Source organism: Meles meles, chromosome 6 (genome assembly GCF_922984935.1).
Source record: "Meles meles chromosome 6, mMelMel3.1 paternal haplotype, whole genome shotgun sequence".
NCBI lineage: Eukaryota > Metazoa > Chordata > Mammalia > Carnivora > Mustelidae > Meles > Meles meles.
The window spans coordinates 18414311-18436311 of NC_060071.1; the positions used below are offsets into that span (position 1 = coordinate 18414311).

At 50.9% G+C, this 22001-nt stretch overlaps 1 protein-coding gene across 2 annotated transcripts in view; it reads right to left on the reverse strand.

The window, feature by feature from the left end:
* The window catches only part of ADAMTS17 (ADAM metallopeptidase with thrombospondin type 1 motif 17), a 346546-nt gene that overhangs the window by 4596 nt on the left and 319949 nt on the right, over positions 1–22001 (reverse strand). For both annotated transcript variants that reach the window (XM_046010435.1, XM_046010434.1), the window contains exons 20-21: positions 17974–18178; positions 13819–13971 (exon numbers count right to left, since the gene is read on the reverse strand). In XM_046010435.1, the coding sequence (XP_045866391.1) occupies positions 13819–13971; positions 17974–18178 (358 nt within the window). The remainder of the gene's footprint in view (positions 1–13818; positions 13972–17973; positions 18179–22001) is intronic.

Here is a 22001-nt window from a genome sequence, read left to right on the forward strand (position 1 = left end):
ATCAGTGGGGCATGCATGTATTTACTGAGGTGAGTTGCAATCCCATTGGCCACCTGTGTGTGGGCCGGGCTCAACCACCTCTATAAAGGCTGGTCTGTGAGGCTGTGAGGGGTGGAGGGTAGCAGGAGGAGTTAGAGTAGCCATTAGCGAAGCCATTGGGAGCCGTTAGGGTAGTGGTAGGAGTGGCAGTGTTGGGGTTGTGGAGAGTGACAGCGCCCTTTTCATCATCGGGAGCGCCATTGCTGGGAGCCCCGCCCCCCCAAGCAGTGGCGCTGTCACTAGACGGTCGGGAGCGGCCTCGTCAGGAGCGGCCTCGTCCCGGGGAGTGGCCCGTCCTGAGCGGCCTCGTCCGGGGAGCGGCCTCGTTGGCAGCGGTACAGTGAGGGTGAGGCAGGGAGCCTCCAGGAGGGACTCCAGGGCAAGGAGGCGGTGGCCCCCAGCAGGGCTCCGGCACCTACCGGTCAGTTTCGTTTCTGATGCATGGCGCGAAATAAAGCTTTGCTTGATTTTCGCTTTGTGTCAGTCTCGTTCCTTTGATCACGGACCCTAACAGTGACGAAGCAGTCATCTGCGAGCCAGGAAGTGGGCCCTCACCAAGAACCAAATTGGCCAGCACCTTGACTTTGGACTTCCCTGCCTCCAAAACCGTGAGAAATAAATGTCTGTTTTTTAAGCCTCTCATCTATGGTATTTCGTCTCAGCAGCCCAAGCAAAGACACAAGATCGTTGCTAAAATATTAATTTATGAGGCTTGCCTCTTACTTTCCACCCTTTCTACCTGTTCCAAGCAGAAAGCTGGGCTTCCAAATTCTCCAGCTAGCAGACAAGGTAGCTTGGTGGCACCCAGAAAGTGCTGGGCATGATGACCTCAGGCGTCTCCCCCTGGCCTTGGATGTAGAGGGGAGCTCAGTCATGGGCGGGGTTGAATTTCCCGAAAGCCTGAAGAGTTGGCGCTCAAAATTAAGTGGGAGAAAAGGAAGTGCAACCTTCCATCCTGGAGTCACAGATTATTTGTGGCTCACAGTTTTAACTCAGACACCAAGGCCTGAGTTGGCATCTCCAGTCCTTGTAGACCTGGGTTTGCCAAACCAGCCCAGTTAGCTAGGCAGACATCCCAGGTTCCCACTGAGCGCACTGGATAGGACTTCCCCATACAGTTCCTGTCCTCCTCCTGTCCCTCTCTGCACCCTTTTATAAAGTGTTCCACAGGGAACCCACCAGCTCCTTGGCCCCTCTGCCCTGATCCTGCCCTCCAAGCTCCTGGGCCCTTGCTGGCTCTCCCAGGAGCCCCGGGAACTCTCTCTCCAGAACTCTCTCTCTGATAAGCTGGTCTCCTTCGTCTGGAGAGTCAGGTGCACAGGCGCACTCTCTCCACCTGGGGTCCCCTAGTCACCCATATTTATGGGGTTCTGAGAGCACTCTGCAAAACTTTAATAAAGCAAACACCTCTGGAGCCACAGCCCAGCTGGAGTTCATGTCGGCAGAGAGGGGAGCAGGGCCTGTCCTCCGAACCCCACATGGGGTAGTGACACCAGGTTCCTTTGGATCATGTACCCCTCTGTCTCCTCCCTGTCCATCAGGCCTGACCTTGGCGGGGGAGGGGGAAATCAGTGAAGAGTCATCAGGCACTGGATCAGTGGGAGACTGCTGGGACCGGCTGCGACCAAGGGGCCTGGTCTGCTCCCCAAAGTGCTTATGCACACCTGGTGAATTCCTCTGCTTTCCAGTCTGACAAGTAGGATCTCGGTTGTTGGTTTTTGTTTTTGTTTGCTTGTTTTTGTTTTGTATTTCTTACTTTAGAAGGGTTAGGAATCTCGAGAGAATAGTGCAGGGGTCCCAGTCTTTTCAAATCAAAAAAGAGGTGGGGAAGCCACAAGCAACCCTCCCTGTGGGCTCTGGCATGTTCAAGCCAGAACAAGCACCCTCCCCCAGAGGACGCGGCCAGCCCCAGGGGCCTCAGCGTTGTGTCTTCCTTAACAGTCTTTTTTCTAGATAAACCAGGCAGGGGTTTCACACTGGGGCACTCCTGGGACTCAGGAGTTAGCACTGGGGCCCAGGGAAGTTTGAGGGGTACTGGGGTGGAGGGATGAAGCCATACGACAAGGTCCCACCAACAGGATACCTGGAACATGGGATGGCTGCCATAGCAACATGACTTCCACCTGGAGGGCATCAAGGAGGGACCTGGGATCTGTTGCAGGAATTTCCTGTTGTGCTTTGAAAAACCTCAATGTTCCAGACCAATCCATCTCTAGAAGGGGCACCCAGAACTGAGAACCTCTAATTTATCTGGAACTTCTGCCCAGTGTCCTATGTAGAGTATAATGAGCTCTCTTTTCTTAACAACAAACCGGTGAGGATTCATATACAAAAATGTGTAATGAAGCAAGAACGGACATCCAGCTATCACTCATCCAGCTGAGTTTATACAGGTATGCTCGAATAAAAGGGGGAGATGGCTTTCTCTCAAAATTATTCTTGGAAAAGACTAAGTTGCCATATACTTTAGTGAGAACAAAAGCTCTCACAGTTGAGAGGCAGGAATAAGGGATGCTTTAATTATTTGTAGCGTGATCACTTGGGGAGCAAGAAAAAAAGAAGGAAGCAAAAGAAATTTAATGATCTCCCGGAGGCATGACTCATAATCACAAATGAGGAGGATGAGGTAAAAAAGGTTTAAGAATCACTGAAAAGCTGGGGCGCCTGGGTGGCTCAGTGGGTTAAAGCCTCTGCCTTTGGCTCAGGTCATGATCCCAGGGTCCTGGAATTGAGCCCTGCATCTGGCTTTCTGCTCCGCAGGGAGCCTGCTTCCTCCTCTCTCTCTGCCTGCCTCTCTGCCTAGTTGTGATTTCTCTCTGTCAAATAAATAAAATATTAAAAAAAAAAAAAGAATCACTGAAAAGCAAGCTGGTAAGTGGTTATACAAAGAGCCTGGGATCCACACCAACAGAATGAAAGAAGGAAAAGGCTAAGGATCCTAACGTACTACAAAATCCCGAGGAAGCGGAGCATGGCCATGCAAACGCAGAGCTAAGCGACACCCCAGCTCACGAGGGCCTGTCCAGTGAGAGAAGCGCTTACAGATTCCGGAAGAGGTGGCATCTCTGTGAACTCAGCAGGGACAGGTCTTACGCTGGCCGACGGGGGACCCAGAAGGTGGAGGGGGCGATGATGAGGGCAGACGTAGCAAATGTTAGGTTGCACCGTATAAAACTGCTCAGATGCACTCGTTTTTGACCCCACACACCCAGCAGCTTCATCAGGTCTGACTTTATTACATGCTACAGAGAAAACTGGCACTATTTCTAAGTTAAAAGATAAGTATAAACCTTTAAATATGCACGTGTAACAACCTGAATGAATTATATATTTCAGGTAGGCATCTGACCTGCCTCTACCCTTAAAAACTTATATGTCAAGTTGGTTGTAAAATTAAAAAAAAAAAAAAAAAAAACTTGCTTCCTGGGAAAAATGGGATTACTGTGTACTTGGGACCTGGTATCTGCCTATTTGGCACTGAATTACGCATGTGGGGAAAAGAGGTATCTGTGTGCTGATCTAGGGGCAACATCAACATCCCTTTTCTCATCAAATCTTGACTCGGACTACAGGCCCTGGAACCACCTGGTGCAGGAGACACGTCGAGAAGGAAGAATTAGGAATCAAGTGTCTTCATACTCCTTCTAAGAGAGGGGCTCCTTCTGGGGCGGGACAGACGGTGGCTGGGGCCCCAGGAAACTGCACTGGTGAGTGGAGAAGGCTTCTGAAGCCGTGCCTGTCTCGCTCCCATGGCACCCCCTGACCACACAAGGTACCCAAGGCCCTGCCGGCTGGGCAGTCAGCCCAGCTGAGTCACTTCCTGACCGGGAACATCAGGAAGGGCTTCAATGTCTTTTGCAGGTGTCATTATTATGTATGTAAAAATCAGGGCAAGAACTCAATCCTGTGGGTCTATTCAAACCAAATGCAAAACTGACAAGGTCTCTGCCTGAAAATGATCGATGATCATTGTAAAACTCAGGTGTCTGGGGTTGCCTTTGAAAAATGATTTCCCCTCTGAAAGTTCTTAGTCTTGTTTCACAGGCTCTAAGGCCGGTGGGGGAGGAGGGGGGAGGAAGGGAGAGTGTTCATGACAGCCCTGTGTATACAGGTGGTGTGTCCGCTTGTCCCGTGGGCTCGCTTGTAAGGTTCCACAATAGTGTGGAACATTCCACAACAATCCTGAGGCTGCTGGCCACTGAGCTCAGTGGGGGGTCAGTGTTTGGGCCAAGGCCATGTAGTAAGGGGCAGAGGAGGGACAGGATCCCAGTTGCCCCATTTCATGGACCAAATTCCATCTTCCTGTATGAATTGTGGTTTATACTGGCTAGAGCCTCCATGTGAGCCAGGAAACAAGAAGTCAGGTTACTGCCCAGGTCCACCATCTTTCCTAGCACAGGTCACTGGCTTTTAATTTTCCAGCCTGGAGAAAGAACTGGCCTAACATCCACAGGTAACCACACTCTCCTTGACTGGAGTCTTATTAGGGACAGAGCAGCAGGGGAAGGACAGACCTGTTAGCACACTCCATCCCTACTTACTAGCTGTGTGACCTTGGGCAAACTACTTAATCTATCTGAGCCCCAGTTTCTTCATTTGTGGCTTGAGGATAATAAAATGTTCCTTGCAGAATGATTTCGATGATTAGAATAGCTTGGAACAGGGGCGCCTGGGTGGCTCAGTGGGTTAAGCTGCTGCCTTCGGCTCAGGTCATGATCTCAGGGTCCTGGGATCAAGTCCCGCATCGGGCTCTCTGCTCAGCAGGGGCCTGCTTCCCTCTCTCTCTCTCTGCCTGCCTCTCTATCTACTTGTGATCTCTCTCTGTCAAATAAATAAAATATTAAAAAAAAAAAAAAGAATAGCTTGGAACAGGGGCACCTGAGTGGCTCAGTCATTAAGCATCTGCCCTTGGCTTAAGCCATGATTCCAGGGCCCTGGGATTGAGTCCCGCATCGGGCTCCCTGCTTAGCAGGAAGCCTGCTTCTCCCTCTCCCACTCCCCCTACTTGTGTTCCATCTCTCACTGTCTCTCTGTCAAATAAATAAATAAAATCTTAAAAAAAAAGGCAAACAGAATAGCTTGGAACAGGTGAGCAGCCCGAGGGAGCCGTCTGCAAGTGCTACTGTAATTATTAACAGTCAGTGCTTGGACAAGAGCAGAGATAACCGACCAGGGAATCCCTGGAGCCCAGGAAAAGGTGCTGAGCCGCTTGGCCTGCTGGCTTAGCTCTCTGGGGGGTTGGCCACACCCCACCACCAGGCCCCACGGGCAGGTGTGGCTGTCTGCCTGTGCCTGGCCCCTGGCCCTGATCTGGCAGCTCAGCGAGATAACCTCCGGGAGCACAATTAGAAGCTGATCTGACCCTGAAAACGAACGTGACTGTAGACAGGTCCAAGGGGCTGCTTTGAAGAGCGGCCCCTTGTAACCTGAGCGTGCTGCACCGGGGATAACACAGGGGGCACAGACAAGGAATTCTGTCTCCTCCTGCCTCCCCTCCACCTCAGCTTTAATTAAACAGGGAGGAGACCACAATGTCTCCTGCTAGCGCTGGATTAGCCCCAAGCATCGCTGTGAAGCCATTCTGGGGCTTTTAAAAATCCCAGAAAACAGATCTATAAAAAACATATCTGGTCTTGTTGGAAGTCCTCTTTCACTGTGGGGTATTTTTTTCAGGTCGCTCATTACATTAACATTTAATGTGGCTCCCTGAGACTGGGGAAACAAAGAAATGAAGCAGTAATAAATCCAGCGGGGAAAGCTCCCCGCCAGACGACCCAAAGGGAGGACAGCCCTCACACCCCCCTCCCCAGCTGTGCACCACAGACAAGGCCTGGTGACCCAGCCCCCAGCCCCGGGCAGTCCCCCAGCTGAGATGGGGAGTAAAAGACACATGGGGGGGGGGGGGTTGTTCACTGGAAAAGCAATAACAGAATGAAAAATTCTGGTGCCCGGGAGCAAAAGACTTATGGCCAGAGAGAGAAATCTTTGACTTGGACATATCCATGGGCTCGTGGTATTCATTCGGGTGTGGCTGTGAACAAGAATCCCCTAAAAAACTGGGGAAGGCCTTTGGACCCTCGGACCCAGGTGACAGCGAGACATGGTGCAAAGCTTCCTTGCCCGGCTTCTTTGGGGGTGATGATGACGGTGCTGGTGGCGGCGATGACAGCAGTAGGAACAGCTGGGCCCACCTTCTGAATGCCTACCACGTGCTGAGCCCTGGACTTAATGTCACTCTCGTTAGTCCTCATTTATCGTCCCACTAACAGTGGCTACGGCCAGGGCGGCTCTCAGAACATAGTAGGTGCACAGTAAACATGTGTACACCACATTGCCTTTCAGAGAAGAGGAACGGGAGGCCCAGAGCATCCCTGCAGCTCCTCCCCAGTGATAGCTCCAGCCCCTTGCCCCCAACCCCAACCTCCTCCAGGGTCACAGGACTCCCCAGCAGGGAGGAACCAGGTCTCTTGTCACCCCATGGTGGCCCGGCCTCGATGACATGTTCCTCTGCAGCGAGGTCTGCCTTCTCTTCAACTTCTCCCAGCTGTAAAATCACGACTATAAATAACACCAGATCCCAAAGCGGTGTTTTGAGAATTAGCTAAAGGAGGTCGTAAAAACCTCAGGAAGACGGCAATGCTGCAGGAATGTTCGATACTTGCCGGAGCCCAGGTTCCGACGGTGGCGGGGGCGGCCAGGCTTCCTCCCGGGCTCTGGGGTGAGCAGCAGAGCTGGCAAGGGGGGAGCCCTCACTGCCCCAGCGTGAGGGGCCCACATTCTTGTGCTCTGCCGGGCAGGTTTGGCTCCCAGAGCCTGCGGCGGGGATGGGGGAAGGGCAGACCCTCGTGCTAACTCCATTTTCTGCTGGTGTCTGAAAGGCAGTTGGCTGGTGAAATGTCAAAAGCGCTTCAAAAGCATTTTTGACAGATTTCCCCCCAGACTTGGCATGAGCCGTGCAACTGTCGGAAGCTGTTGAAACCTGAAATAGCAGGTTTTAAGCAGTAATGAAAATCCCCACTGTCTTTCCTCCAGCCTTGAAACTGGAAATGCTTTCTCAGACACACACACAACTCATACTCCCTCTCGAGCTGTTTTTCCTTCCTCTCCTCAGCCTTAGCTTGGGGTTTCCCCAGTGCCTTTGAATTTGCAACCTGCTGACCTGCTGACAGATTCTGGCTGGGGTTCTACAGCCGGGGAGCCCCAAGGTCAAGGTGACCCCCGAAAGCCTGCAAGGGCTGGTGATCCCAAGAGCTCCTGATTGTGCTCTGGGAGCCTGGAGCGCAGAGGACCCTGCAGGTCCACTGTCCCTGTCAGTCCACAGGCAGGAGCTGTGATCACTCTGGTTGGTAGCTTAGCTCTCTCAGCCCATTAGTGACTGTGTGAAAGGCCTTCCACTCCTGCTGGAGGAGGCTGGCCCAGGCGCTCTGCAAGTGCTACAGCCTGCCTCCTGCCTCCTATGCACACTGTCACCATATGCAGGTACCACTTTACAGGACCTGAGCCACATTCAAATAGCTGTTGTAAGACATCAATATTTGATAGGCTCATGGAAGAAATGGGAGTCTGATGAGAGACAGCAGAGCAGGGATGTGGGACTTGTGTCCTCCCGACCACAAGCCCTGTTTGGGGGTCACCGATAGAGCATGTGTTCCGTAGAGACAACAGCTTCTCTGATTCAATGTCAAGGTCCAGGTAGTGGCTAAAACCCAGGCTGCCGTGCAGGGGAGCCACCCCTCTCTCTGATCCCTTGCTCCATACAAAGGCAGCTAGTTTGACAAAGGTCACCGGGTCAATGGACGGGCAGCAGGGCAAGAGAGGGGGCAGAGGCATCTGCTGTTAAACGATTAGCTCACTTCCACGCGGGCACCTGTCCTGGCAATTTCCGGGGGCTCCTCTGCTCTATTGGAAGTTCATTTCTCTCAACTGAGCAGATATGGGCTCTAGACTTTTCTCTGGAACTCTGTTACCCAGTGGCAGGCTCTGTTCACCCACTCGAAGAGCTCCACACCAAAGGGGTAATGTGCCCTCTGCCTTCTGACCCTGCTCTGAAAAGCACTGAAATGTGATGACCCTCCTTTCCCTGGGTGCTTATACTCCTATGAGTAACATCGAATGGAGAACTGGCTCTCTTATCTTCATGCAGAGTGCTGGCTGCCTGCCTGGTATGGCTTCACACAGTCCAGAAAAAGGCCCTGATGCCTCACACACTTCGTCTTTGATGTGCAAGTTTCTTTTTAATGAGGACTCAACTTTTTATTTCACAAATGAGGGCAGACAACAGACAGGACCTCAGAGAAAGAGAATACTAAAGAGAGATTTATACTAAAGTGTGAATGACTGATAAGAACCCTTGGAGGAATAGGTTGTGAGAGAGAACAGGCAGACACTTGACTTTTTGACAAGCATATGCCTGTGATGGTTCGAGCTGCGGGCATCTTAGAATTCAGCTCCTCCGTGTTTCAAGCTCAGAATCTAAAGCTCTGACATTATTATGCACCTGAACGAAAGGTGGATTAAGACTCAGAAGGCAGGGACCAAACTCTTAGCCCTGCCATTTTCTAATTGTGTGATCTTGGGGGTGGGGGGCGGTGGGGAAGCCACATCAGCACTGTGAGCCAGTTTCCTCATCTGTAAAACGGCCAAATGAGATAATATTAGTGAATGTACTTTGTTAATTCTAAAGCACTACTGGATGTCAGGGGCCACTACCGCTGGGCCCAAAAGAAACAGCATCACTCTCCACACAACCCCATCCACAGCTATCCAGGCAGAGGACGTCTGGGTCCCACAGCACAGTGTGCACACTGGACCAGGTGACTGAGTGTGGCCTAATGTCACTGGCTCCTTGTTGGTCTGTACCTAGGCTGGGCCACTGTCCACTCTCATACCCCCCTTGACCAGGACAGGTCTGGAACATTCTCTCCTGAGAAAAGGAGCTCAGGAAATGCTGCTTGAATCACAGAGACTTGGCTGCAGACCCCCAGCTTGGCAGGCAGGCCAGCCTTGCAGAGTGGGGTGTGGGGTCAGGCCCCATCCAAGAAAGAAGGTGCAGGCTTTAGAAGTGGTGTAGGCTGAAACACTTTCTGTAGCAAACCACTCTCGTTCTTGCTAAGGCGCTGGAGCCGAAAGCCCTGTCTCCCTGCCCAGAGCACCGGAAGGCATCTACCCGCTGTCTGGGACAGCACAGTATAGCAAGGTAGGAGCGAGAGGCTCTCCCTGACTTCTTCCCTGGAGTGCTGCAGCCCAGAGGCTCGTGTGCTCACTCCTTCCTCTGACGTTCCAAGGCCTCTAGGAGGTGTTGTGATTTCCATATCACAGTCTGGGGCAAGGGTGTGAGGGGGCACACCTGGGGCCTGACTGAGGCCTTAGAGTCAGACCAGCCCCCTTCCATGGGACCTCCAGGGGCACCAGGAAGTCAACGGTCCTTTGATCTCTTCAGTGAAAGGGAACGCCATACTCTTAACGCAGAAAGCCAATGGTTTTCTTTAAAAACACCATCCATTACAATCCCTCCAGAATAATTTGTTTCTAATTAGAAACATCCCATCATCTCAGTGGTGATTAATGCCTCTGGTCTTGAAACTGAAGCATCTCAGCTTGTGATCAAAAGTCTCACTATTCTAGAAAGAAATGTGATTTCCTCCTCTCCCATTTTAAGTGACATCTCCCTGCCCCCGGGTCGAATACCCAGCATTTAGCGGGTGGAAACAACGATTTGCACAGATCTGGAAATAGCTGGTATCCCAGGAGGACAGGTCATTTTTCAAACATGGCAGAGAGTAATAATGCCCTCAGCAGGAATGGGAATGTGAGGACTGTCCCACGTGGGAGACCTGGGTTGGGGTTCAGCCATGTGCTAAGGCTGGGGGAGGGGCCCTGCCTCCCCACAGTTCTGGGTGCTGTTCTCAGGCACCCTCACCCAGCTACAGGAGAAGACTGGTGCCAGCCCCTTCCCAAGGGATGACTGGTCCTTCTTGCTTCGGTGGGGGAAGGACAGCACCTCAGGCATGTCCTCAGACCGGCCTGTCCATCACCTCCCTAGAGACACGCTAATCTTTCTCAACAGCACCTTGGGGCCAACTAACAGGAGATTTCTTGGAGGCAAAATGTCAAAGCTTCCAGATACACCAAGGCTCTGACAGCCCTCAGACTCCTATTGACCTTCCTTTTGGGCAGCTTGTTTGAAGCCTTCAAAGTCTGGCACGTGGGCGGTTTGGGGGCTGGTTATAGGAGAGGATTTAAAAGTGTGCCAACCCCTTGTGTGTGATGAGGGCACTGTCCACAAGCCGTGAAGCCAAGCTAAGAGGTCAACGGCAAAGCAAATCTAGTCCAAACAAGTGTGAATATCAGGGTAACATTCACCCAGTGGAATCCACTTATGTTGGACAGTCACCCAGCGAGTGAGGACCAGGACCCCCATGGGGAACTCTATCCTTTCCATTCTCCAGAGAAGAAATGGGGGAAAACAACGGGCAGATTTTTAGAACTGTGCTGTACAGATCTCTGCACCTGAGGGTGGGGGGCAGACCACCTGGTGATGGCAGTGGAGGAGGGAGTGGTGGCGAGGCCAGCAGTCACGGTGTGGTCCCCCAGCTGGCTCTGTGTGGCTCCTGCCCCATCATGCTTGCTCCCAGTACGCTCATGCGATACAGACTTCCAATTCTGGGTCCGTGGCCAAGTTCTCACTTTGGGAGGTCAGGTCTTCCCTGGGCCCTAGCTCTGGCCAGACCTGCTGGGGAGGGGGCAGCTGGAAGCATGGGAGAGCATGCCTCCCTTCTATGCTGAGTACTCTCCCGCTTGGCTCTGTGTGCACCAAGCCAGTACCATCAGATACCAGCCCTGAATGGCAGCCGAGATCAGGCCATCAAGCTGTCCTGTTTTTACGGCCAGGGGTCATTGATCAAGCTGGCTGAGCTGAAGAGAAGGCTCTGTGGCCTTCCAATGCCTTACTTTCCAGAAAGCTGGGAGGCATTATTCACCATGGCCTGGCTAGTCAAGAGGCAGGCCAGCTAAGAGCTTGACCTCACTGGTGAACCTGGTGGGGGAGGGAGTTTGCTGGATGGCAAACCAGCCTCCGCAGCCAAGGAGGGGCGCTTGAACAATGGAGGAGGGTGAGTGGGAGCTAGCAGATCTGGGGTACCATGCTGCTGGGCCTCTCAGGTATGACTTACATTCATGTCTGGGGTTCTGTACCTCCCTGCACCAGGAAGTTCATGGTGTTAAGAGTACAAAAGTGTCCATCTGGCCTTCAAAACCAGAATGGGGAGGCTCGAGAAGGCCAGCCTCTGGAGAGCTGATGACCGTTTGTAGGACATGCTGTGGCTCAAAAGTACCATCATGGGGCCTCCGGAGCCCTTCTCCATGTGGACTGATCTCTGACCGGCAGTTCAGGAGCTTGGACTCTGGCAGAGGGGAGTGGACCAGTCCCTTCATCTCTGAGCATCTACTGCCTCTTCTAGAAAACAGGGCCAAGGACCTGGCCGGAGGGCACAGGCGCAGGGGTAGATCTCAAACAGAAAATGATGCAAGGTGCCTCATACTCTGATGGCTGCACATGGCCCAGGCCCTCCCTGACCCCTCCTCCCCTCTGCTTCCTGCCCAGGGACATCTGTGACCATGGAAGTCTCCCTTCACTAGTACAGGTGACACGTGGGGTGTGACCACAGGACCCTTCTAATTCCTCGGGTAGAATGACAGCTTTGTTTCAATCCACACGTGGACATTTGGAGACCAGACAATGGTCTTCTTCCTCTTACTATGTTGGAGAGCTCCCCTTCCATGTCTTCTGACAATTCTGACACAGAAAACTCCCAAGTGTTTTGAGAGCTCAAGTGTTTTGAGAGCTCGCTTCCATTTGGCTGGGCCTTTGGGATACACTGGTGACCTTTCTCAAGCTGGGTCTGACACCCTTGGCTAGGAGACATTTCTTGGCATGGTTGTATAAAAGGCTGGTCCTGCCAACTGATAAGACAAAGTTAGATGAGATCAGAACAGGTTAGTCCTGGAGACTGTGCCTCACCAGAGCGTAAACCCTGGGTGCTGGGTTTGGGGCAGGAAAATGGGCTGAGATGTCCCAGAGCTGGTCACACTTACTATAATGCCTTGAAAGCTCTGAGCATCTCTGAGAAACAGGCAGGGCCAGTGTTAATGAGTCTCTGTTTCAGAGATAAAGAGAATGAGGCCCAGAGAGGTTAAGATTCGTTAAACAGTGCGTCAGAGCTGTAACTCAGCCCCTTGATGCCTCGAGTCACAGGACTCCAGCTTCTAATGGCATTTTTGCACGACCCTTCAAGTGAAGCCGTCCTCCAATGGAAGACACATCCTTGCAACTCCATCCTAAATGTTATTATATCCACGGAGAAACTGGACTGTCAGCCCTGCTTCTATTGCTTTGGTCAGATGTACTGATTAGGGAGTAAATAAAAAGGAGGTGTTTTTGGTCTTCCCCAAATTTGCAGTTATCCGGAGGCTGCATTTTAGCACAGCTGGCAAACTGAAACTTGAGCTTTTTGGCTTTTATGTTCTCCAGGAGTTTGGAGGGGACCGTATGCTCACTTGCAGGAAGGTGGCATTTCTGCAAGGGCCTGATCTGGGTAAGTTTTGCTTTCCAATGACCAAACCATCTCTCCTTCCATAAAAAGAGGCACAAAGCAAATTACTGCCTGGGCCAGGCAGCTAATCAAAACATACAGTGGCTGGAGGAGTGTGGGGGGCTGGAGTGCCCCTGCCTGGGGAAAGGTGCCAGGCCTGCTTGGCCCCAGGTCATGGTGGCCAAGCGAGGACACAGGCCATACTGTCACATTGCCAGATATCTAGATAGGAGCCACAAATCCAGATTTTCAGGCGAAATCACCCTGTTTTTAAACATTGGCAATGAATTCCAGAATGTTTATGATATCCTGCAGGCCACACAAACACTGGGGGCAATTGGGCCACCAGTTTGCAAACACAGGGTGAAGAGACATCAAGAGGAATAAACAGGGAGTCTCCAGGTGCAAAGACCAAAAAAGAAACATGAACACCCTCGATGCTGACATTAGAAATTTCCCTTAGCAAATCAGAGGTTACCAGAAATTCTACAGTTCTTGGGAAAGAGTTCTCTAGCAGGCCTCCTGGCCACTGGTCACATGTCACAGCAGTCCTTACCTCAGCACCCACCGCCCAGCACGGGAAACAGGTGTCATAGGTAACAGGTTCACAGAAACCAGGGGAATGAAAATAAAAGAGCTGAAGAGCAAAGCAGTTTTTGTGTCTGATTTACGTTGCAGGGCCGTTTCACCATCTCTTCCCCCACCCCTGGGCTGCAGGCCAGGCTCTGGAAGATGGCCCTTCCTTTCTGCCACACCCCACCCTCCCAGAACCCCCATCCCTGCATCCTGTGGGCCCTCACCCAGGGGTCCTGAAAGTGAAGGGAAGTGCTGTTTGCCTCTGAGGTCCCTCCGCATCCGCCTCAGCCAAGGCTCCCCCATGTTTATGAGGCTTTTGTGATGGCTGGTGGCCAAGCCCCCCGCGGGATGCTGGGGCATAGCCAGCACGCAGCGCAGGAAAGCCAACTGGCATTGGGAGCACCCTGCTTCGTGCTCTGGGGAGGCCTTCGGTTTCCTTCCGACTGCACACAGCACAGGGGCACGGGCAGATGCAGAGCCTGGAGAGAAAGCAAACTTGCCCAGGTGGCCTGGGACTGCCTCATGCCATGGAGGCCCAGGGTGACTTCCAAGCTCTGGCTTGTAGAGTGCCCTGTGCTGCTGGGCAGGGTGGAGATGCAGACCCGCCACTCACCTTAGACCAGTCTCCAGTCTTCCACTCGTAGCAGCCTGAGTAGTCCTCACACGCCTCCTCCGCTTTGGGCCTCATGGACGCGTCACATTTTCCTTGTGAATTGGTGCATGTCACAGTTCGTTTCTGCGTCCCTTTGCCGCAGGTGGCCGAGCACTGCAAGACACCATCGGGATGTTTGACCCTGTCTGATTCAGTTCAAGGTCATCAATGTCTATTAAGTTGCAACTGTGTGCCAGACCCAGTGCTGGGGATGCAAGGATGAGGACATTTCTACAGGCTTCTATAGTCTGAGGCACATGGTCCCAGCTATGACTCAGCCAAGTGACTAGGGATAGGGAAGGGCCACAGGATCGGGGAGAGCTTGAGGTACCCAAAAGACTAAACCAGAATTTAGTGGCCTGCTACCAGGTTTAAGAGATCAACACAGTGCAGAAGTTCAAGGGGCAAATGCTGGTGGATCCCTCGAGCGGAGCAGGGGATGGGGCCAGGGAAGCCAGGTCAGGACACCCATGCAAAGACTTCTGAGGCCCATGACTCCTCCTGGCTGGCCTCCAGCTCCGTGCATTCTGCCTGGGCCAGCCTGGGGCAAAAGCACAGACTCAGGGCGGAAAAGGTGGAGATGTAAAGCCAAGCCACAGGTGACTTTCACGTTATGCCATTGGTAAGGTCTTGCAGAAAGCTACAATGACCGTGTTAGGTGTGGACGCTAAGAATGTCACCAAGCAATGGTCTCCGTGATGATTTACCTACTTCCCAGGAGACACTGTAAGAGAAAGTGTGGTGAGGGGACCCAAAGAGGGCCTGAGGAATGACAAATCATGTGTGAGCCCTGAGAGTTCAAGATTCCCACGCCCTTGGGCAGAAAGAGCCTTGGAAGAAGGGAGGAGAGGTGGGGTAATGGGTAAACATGGCGGACCTGCGGGGTGTAGCTGGACCCAGCTTCTGGCATGCTCCCTCTGAACTCAGGGAGGGACTTCCCTGGGCTCCGACAGAGCTTACCATCTTAAAACAAAGAAGGAAGTTCAGGAGGGGCCTATGACCTTGGGAGTAGGGACTGACAACATGCATGATTCAGCCAGCAACAGTGGGTAACACAGTCTGCAAATCCAGGGAGCTTTCCCTCCTATTTGCGGGTATGGAAGCCCTGCACGTCTCTACCACAGAAACAAATAATGTTTGTTTTTTTGCAGAGATGTTGGGCTGAAGGCTGCATTCTGCCCAGAGGTACAGACACAGTGAACCCCAGGCTCCCAACAGCTGGGTCCCAGAGCTATGGAGGGGACAGCCCATCCACTGTGGTAGCACAAAATGGAGCCCTCATGATTTGAGCATCTGCTTCCATACTTGCTTGATTTACCAGAAGCATATAGCAGTGATATTTTTGAGCCACAGCAAACTTGATTTTTTAAAAAGTTCCACTGTGTCCCCTGGGAAAATGCATCTAAAGGACAAAAGTTGTTCTTATATTTCTATTATTAACATTTATCCCAAAATGTTATGTAGCTTTATTTTTCCGATGAGTTCAATTTAGCTCTCTGAAGTTTTTGTTTTGCTTTGTTTTGTTTTTGAGACTGAGCTGGCTTATTTTAGAAGAAACACACATACTTCAGAACTGGCTGTGGCGTCATCTGGGGGGAGCTGGAGAGCATGCGTATTTGATCCCGTGTGTGGGTGAGGGGTTGGCTTAACAGAACCTTGGATGCAAGGGGTCAGTCCGGAGCAGGTGTCACCCTTTTGCAGTGGGAGCCTGGGTTACTGAGTTGAAGGTCAATCTCTCCGCTTCTATGCTGGGTGATGCTCCCTGACCATTTCATTAGCTATGCCCACACCCATGCTCCTTCTTCAACGAGAAACCTACTTACCACTTTTGCCAGAGTTCCTGCACTATCTTATTCTATTCTGCATTCCCTGTCCCTTTCCATTCCCTGCCCTTGAATTTCAGACACTAAAGTCTAGTCTGGTTCTTGACCAAACCTTGGCTCAGCCCTTCTGAGCAGCAGCCTATTGGCTGGAAGCCTGAAGCTTTGAGAAAAGGGCAGCCTTGCAGGTGGGCCTTCCTCTGGAGGGACAGAGGACAGGAGACAGTCACTATCTTTTGCTTCCTTCCTGATAACTTCTCCTCATTCTAACAAAGCTGGGAAGAAGCTGGGGGAGAGATAGGAAGGGCAAGTAACAGATGCCGGCTCTACAAAGGCAACCTCCACAGTCAAATAAATTTCTCTACCATGAAAAATTTAAACCCATTTGTTTCCGGATGAAGAAACATTAAAGAAGAAACATTTAAGGTTTCAGCAGTTGGGTGCCTGGGAGGCTCAGTCAGTTAGGCATCTGCTTTCAGCTCAGGTCATGATCCCAGTGTCCTGGGATTGAGCCCCATGGCGGGCTCCCTGCTCAGCGGGGAGCTTGCTTCTCCCTCTCCTTCTGCTCCTCTCCCTGCTTATGCTCTTTCTCTCTCTCTCTCTCTCAAATAAATAAATAAAATCTTTAAAGGGGCTTTGGCATGTGGTGAAGCCATAGAAATACCAGTTTGGTGAGTATCTCGTGAATGAGGGCAAGAATTGATTCCAAGTTGACTGTTCAGAAAGAGGTGATTTGGCTCGAGCCTGGACTGAGCCAGAAGGAGACTGATTGGTGTGGATACTATTTCAGCATCAGGATCAGGTCCACTCAGAGATATGACATGAAACTGGAGATATTTCTTTAAATCTTGCTTTAGTTGTCTCACATTTTCCAATCTGGTGTTCTTAATGCTATGATGATAGTTGATAATGTCAGCCTTGGTTACTTTGGTAAGGACTTTTTTTTTTCTATTAAAAAGAGTCTGAATGGAAAATTTATGGCTTTGATCTGATTAATGCGTAAATTTTGTTTGGATCAAGAGCTAGTGATCAAGGACCTCAGGCTCAAGGTCGGGGGGCAGGGTAGTGGGGGAAACTGCATGCCTGCCCCGAACCCTCCAGCAAGTAGTCCCCCTCCCTAAAAGAGTCCCCTGAATGTTCAACTTACAATCCTAAGCACATATAAAAATTAAAAATTTTAAACTCTTTTCCCTAAAATATCATAAAGTGCAGGTTAAAGTCTCAGGTCTTCAAACGTGTATATGTCCAAGATCTGTCTGAAAAGTAAACCCCATTTCTGAGCAGCCAAGAGTAGACTTTTCGTTCATTAAGAATGGGCTGAATACTTTCTTATTCAAAATAATTCCAACTGTTTGGCAATAAAAAGGAACTTTAAAAATATTTTCCACACTGAAGAGTGTCTTGGATTTAGCCTTTCTGACTTTCCTAGAACACATTTGATGGAGGACCTGAGGGAAACTTGCCCTTTATTCAAGCTATTTTTTGTTTTATGGCCAGTCAAAATCATTAATGCAAAGTCAACACAAAGCTTTGAAGGATGATATTAACAAAGATAAAATATTTCCAGAATAGTCTTTCAAGTTAAAACTTAAGGCTTAACTGACCTCTTTCTAAACTGTTTTATGGCATGAGATGTGTGACTCCAACTTGTATACTAAAAACTGTCCCTCCAAGTGTCTGCTTTGCCTCTTATAATCTGCAAAGACTGACACAGAGTTCAGAGAAAACCTTTGAAACTGCCTTCTCAATCTGATCGCACTAGAATTCAAATATACCAAGAGAAAATTAGAAGGTCAGCTGGTTAGTCAGTTGGTATGTTTACCTATGTAACTACCTCCCCAACCATCCACCCCTCCATCCATCCATCCATCTACCCACTCACCCACCCATCTTCCATCCATCCATCCATTCATCCATCCATCCACCCACCCACCCAAACATCCATCCATCCATCTACCCACCCAGCCAACCATCCTTCCATTCATGCATCCATCCACCCACCCAACCATCAAACCATCCATCCATCCATTTTTACTTGAGAATTTTCTAAGGAACTGGGATCGAACTGTGGTAAATATTATCAAAAAATGTACATATGATCAAAAACACATTACCCATGTTTGTTTAGCCATATTGTCTTCTCAGATGGAATTTAGGAACACGTGAGCTAGAATACATCTTTTTTAGTTATCTAGGGGCTGGCAAGCACTGTGATATTTGGGTTTGAGTCACAAACAGCATAGAGGGAAAGGCGCCATGTTGGGGTCCCTGTGGACAAGGCAGCCCGGGCACCCACCTGTGACCACTCAGATGCCTCCCAGATAGACAGGCAGTCCTGGCCTTCGCAGCTCTGCACTGGTGCCGGCCGGGGGCCTGGGCAGTAGAGGGGCCGTGTGGTGACGTGGGTGCCGTCTTGCAGCTGATATACGCAGGTCACCTCACGATGCTGGATGCCCTTCTCACAGGTAGCTGAGCAGGGGCTCCACGGGCCTGCCACCCACCTGTCCAGGAGAAGGAGAGACAGTGAGAGAATAACCAGGTGGGGAGGCCAGCTGCCCCAGGAGGCCTTCCGGACACATCATGGAGTCTTGGGCCTGTAGCATGAGGGAGGGAAATGGATATAGAGAGCTTTGCAATTGACATGAAAAATAATTCTGAAGTAGTAGAGCAGAGGGAGTCACATGAGTTAAATGGGTCAATGGCTTATTCAAAACAGAAATCCTTCTGCCCACAACAGCTCTATGGCAGATATAATTATTGGTCCCGAGTGGTTGCTCTCCCTGGGGCGGGATCACATATCCCACCCACTGTCTACATCATGCTTTGTTCAATGGGGTGTGAGTGGACATGAAGCTGGCCATTTCCCAGCAGAAGCTTTGAGTGTGCTTGTGTGGTTTGGCTCTGCTTCTCTCCATTTCCTGCCCTCTGCCATGAGAATAGCAGGTCCCACCACGGGATGCTCCGACATCTGACCTCTGTCATAACAGGACATGGCAGTCAGCCACTGAGAGGCTCAGGTGGTTTGTGACTGCAACAAAACCTGACCAGGACGGCCCCTGACAAAGGACACCCAGGGCCAGCTTGAACACACCAGGACCAGGGACTCTCTGGTCCTCCAAAGAGTGGAGGGCCTTTTTGGTGGGGACGGTCACTCTTGAGGAGACAAGTTGTGGGCTAGGACAAGACTGAGCCGGTGACAGTGCTCCACTAAAATCTGACCTAACTGCCTTCCATTTCAATGACCAGGTTCTCGGCCTCAGTGTGGCAAGAAGCTGAGCTGCTGGAAATCATGATTTCTCAGGACACAAGTGGGGCTTTGAATGCCTTTTGGTGGACACAAAAGGACCCTCTCCTCCGTCGGTCCCTGCAAGAGCCTCAGATCCTCCCAGCTCCCAGGAGCTCACCACTTGACAAAATGGCTGAATTCAGTGATGGCCAGGTCTGATAACCATTCAGGTCTTCCTCATTAGTTGGAATAGCCCTAAGCTCCTGAAACCAAATCTGATCATGTTCTACTGTTAGAAACGTCGTTGGTGTCTTCCCACTGGCAGGGTTCTTGAGGGGACACTGGGTGGTGCCAGGCCTCTCTTCATCTCCAGGTCCAGCTTACTTGCTCATTCATCTCTCCCAGCATGGCACATGCATGGAGGGCTTCCCATGTGCCAGGCACTGTTCTAGGTTCTGATGATGTGGCAGGGAAAAAAACAAAGCCCTGCCCTCTGAATCTTAGCCTCCTGATGGGGACAGACAGTAAACCAAAGAAGGATACAAAGTAAACTGTATATAGTGTATAGTAGATATATATATATATATATCTCAACTATGTATATCAGTATATATACCCAATATATAGTTGATATATATAGAATGATAAAGATACACAGAATGATATATAAAGAATGATAACACAATAGACCATATATAGTGTATATTATACATCATACATGAAGAGAGAAGATGCCACATGGTGGTAAATGCTTTAGAGAAAAGAAAAGCTGTGGAGGGCAGACTGGGGAGGAGGTGAGGGGTGAGCACTTAAGGTGGCAGGGATGGTCCCATGGATAAGGTGACATGTGAGCAGAGCCTAGAAGTAAGCAAAGAAGTCGTCATGTAGTTCTTTGGGAAAGGACTGCTAGGCAGAGGGCACAGTGGGTGCAAAGGCCCTAGGGAAGAGTGTGCCGGCAGGGCTGAGGAACAGCAAGGAGTCTGGTGTGGCTGGGGGAGGGGTGAAAAGAGAGAGGGGCAGACAGAGGAACACGAGAGAGGGCAGGGTGAGATCCTATAAGCCCTGGCTGGCCACTGCAGCTCTTGTTTGAAGAAGATGAAGTCACAGAGGGTTTGGAGAGAGGAGTGATGTGCCTTCCAAACTCGGAGAGGGTCATTCTAGCTCTGGGCAGATACCAGTCTACAGGGCAGCAACGAGGAGACTACTGCACCAGTCCAAGCAGGAGATGAGGGTCGTTTGTATTAGCTGGGGGGTGGTGGCAGTGGTTGGGCTAAATTTTGAGGAAATTTGGGGAGCTATCCAGGCCCCCTCCCCTCCACCTCTATATCGTTCCTCCTTGTCTGTTAGTGCAAGCTCAGGTCACCTCGTCTGACTTCCAGTCCCCTTGGTAGAGCTCCTCCCTGTCTTCCAAGCCCCTGAAGGGAAGCTCTTCTTACCAGATCCCTTGGCTATGCTGCGGGATGGAAGTGACCGTGCCTACCCTGGAGTGTGAGGACAAGGGACATATTGCCTGTAAGCTGCTTACACCAACACCTGGCACACTTAAGCCTATATAACTCCTGGTAATTGTTCTTCTTTATCTCCTCAGTAGGAGATAATGAAGTCCTAGAGAGCAATCAGCAAATCTTGCCCCAATTTTAGCCTCTGACAAGTACTTGAACAACACTCAGAACAAAACCAACTCCTACCCATTTCTCCTCTTTTGGTCTTAGGAGTAACAGGATTGCCTTCTTAAATATTTGAAGATATTGTTCCCCTTTTAAGTTTTCTCTTAACTTGTTCAGGATAATTTGCATGTGGCAGATTCTGAACCCTTTCCCTTCTAATTCTCAGGGGAGAATGTGATGATTTTTCCTTCCTCTTTAAAGGGAGGCTCTGTGTTCATTAAAGTAACTCAGCTCCACACTATGTCTGTTTTAAGCAAGCAGACTGCACCTCTGTTAGCTCCTATTTCTTCTTTTCCTCTCCTGAACTGACTCTCAGCCAGATCTCCTTTGTCCTGACCTTTTGCCATTGACTTTGTGAATGCAAATGTCAGGTTCTAGCTAGAGACCTGTTCGGTGCTACTGCATTGACCTCAACCATGGAAAAAACTTCATATCTTCCTCTTGTTTTTTCTTTTTTTAAAAGATGTTATTTATTTATTTGCAAGAGAGGGAGAGAGAGCACACACACAAGCAGGGGGAGCAGCACGCAGAAGGAGAAGCAGGCTCCCTGCTGAGCAGGAAGCCTGATGTGGGACTGGATCCCAGGATGCTGGCATCATGACCTGAGCCGAAGGCAGATGCTTAAGCCACTGAGCCACCCTGGGCACCGCCCCCTCTACATCCTACTCATGGGACTATCACCTGCCCGTGGGCATGCATGCTGTTGGGCAGAAGGTGCCAGCATCTCCACCCTAGGGCACACAACCAGAGCATGGGCTCTAGGGAATGTGCAAGTTGACGCTGGCCAACACAAAGGTCACGTCTGGGCAGGTGGAGGGATAGGATAAGGCCTGGGAGAGGTTCCGAAGTCCTCCCTCAGACATCTCCTATGTCTCCTGTTCCATCACAGACTGAAAAAGTCAGACCCGCAGGGATCTGATTCCTATAGAGCTGGGAGGGGTTACCAACCTTCCCTGTTCTGCTTTCCTTTCCCTCTGGTGTCTCCTGGGCCTTTCAGGGACTTTGCAGAAGGATGACAGAATGGAAAACAGCCCGTGCATCCCTCCTCCCCTTTCCAGAAGTATCCTTTGGCCCCCCTGCAATGTCCCTTCCTTGCTGTTGCCCAGAGTTTGGCAGGAGAATGGAGGACAGAGCTCAGAGTACATGCAGAGTGCATGAAAGAGATCTACGGCCTGCACTCACGGATACGTAACAGGGGTTTCTCTGTCTCCTGGAGCTGTGTAAGAGGGATCCTCCTGCTCCCCTCCTTGGAGGGCTAGTAATTGTTGGATGTACTGAGGACCCACTGGGATTCAAAACAAGCCTTGTCTGAGGCCAAGGCAGCCTCCCAAAACCACTGTGGTTCTCATGGACAATGTGATGGGGTGAGGAGGGGGCACAAATGCACTCCACACCCACAAGTTCCACAGGGGGCAGCTCACGGTATCTTCC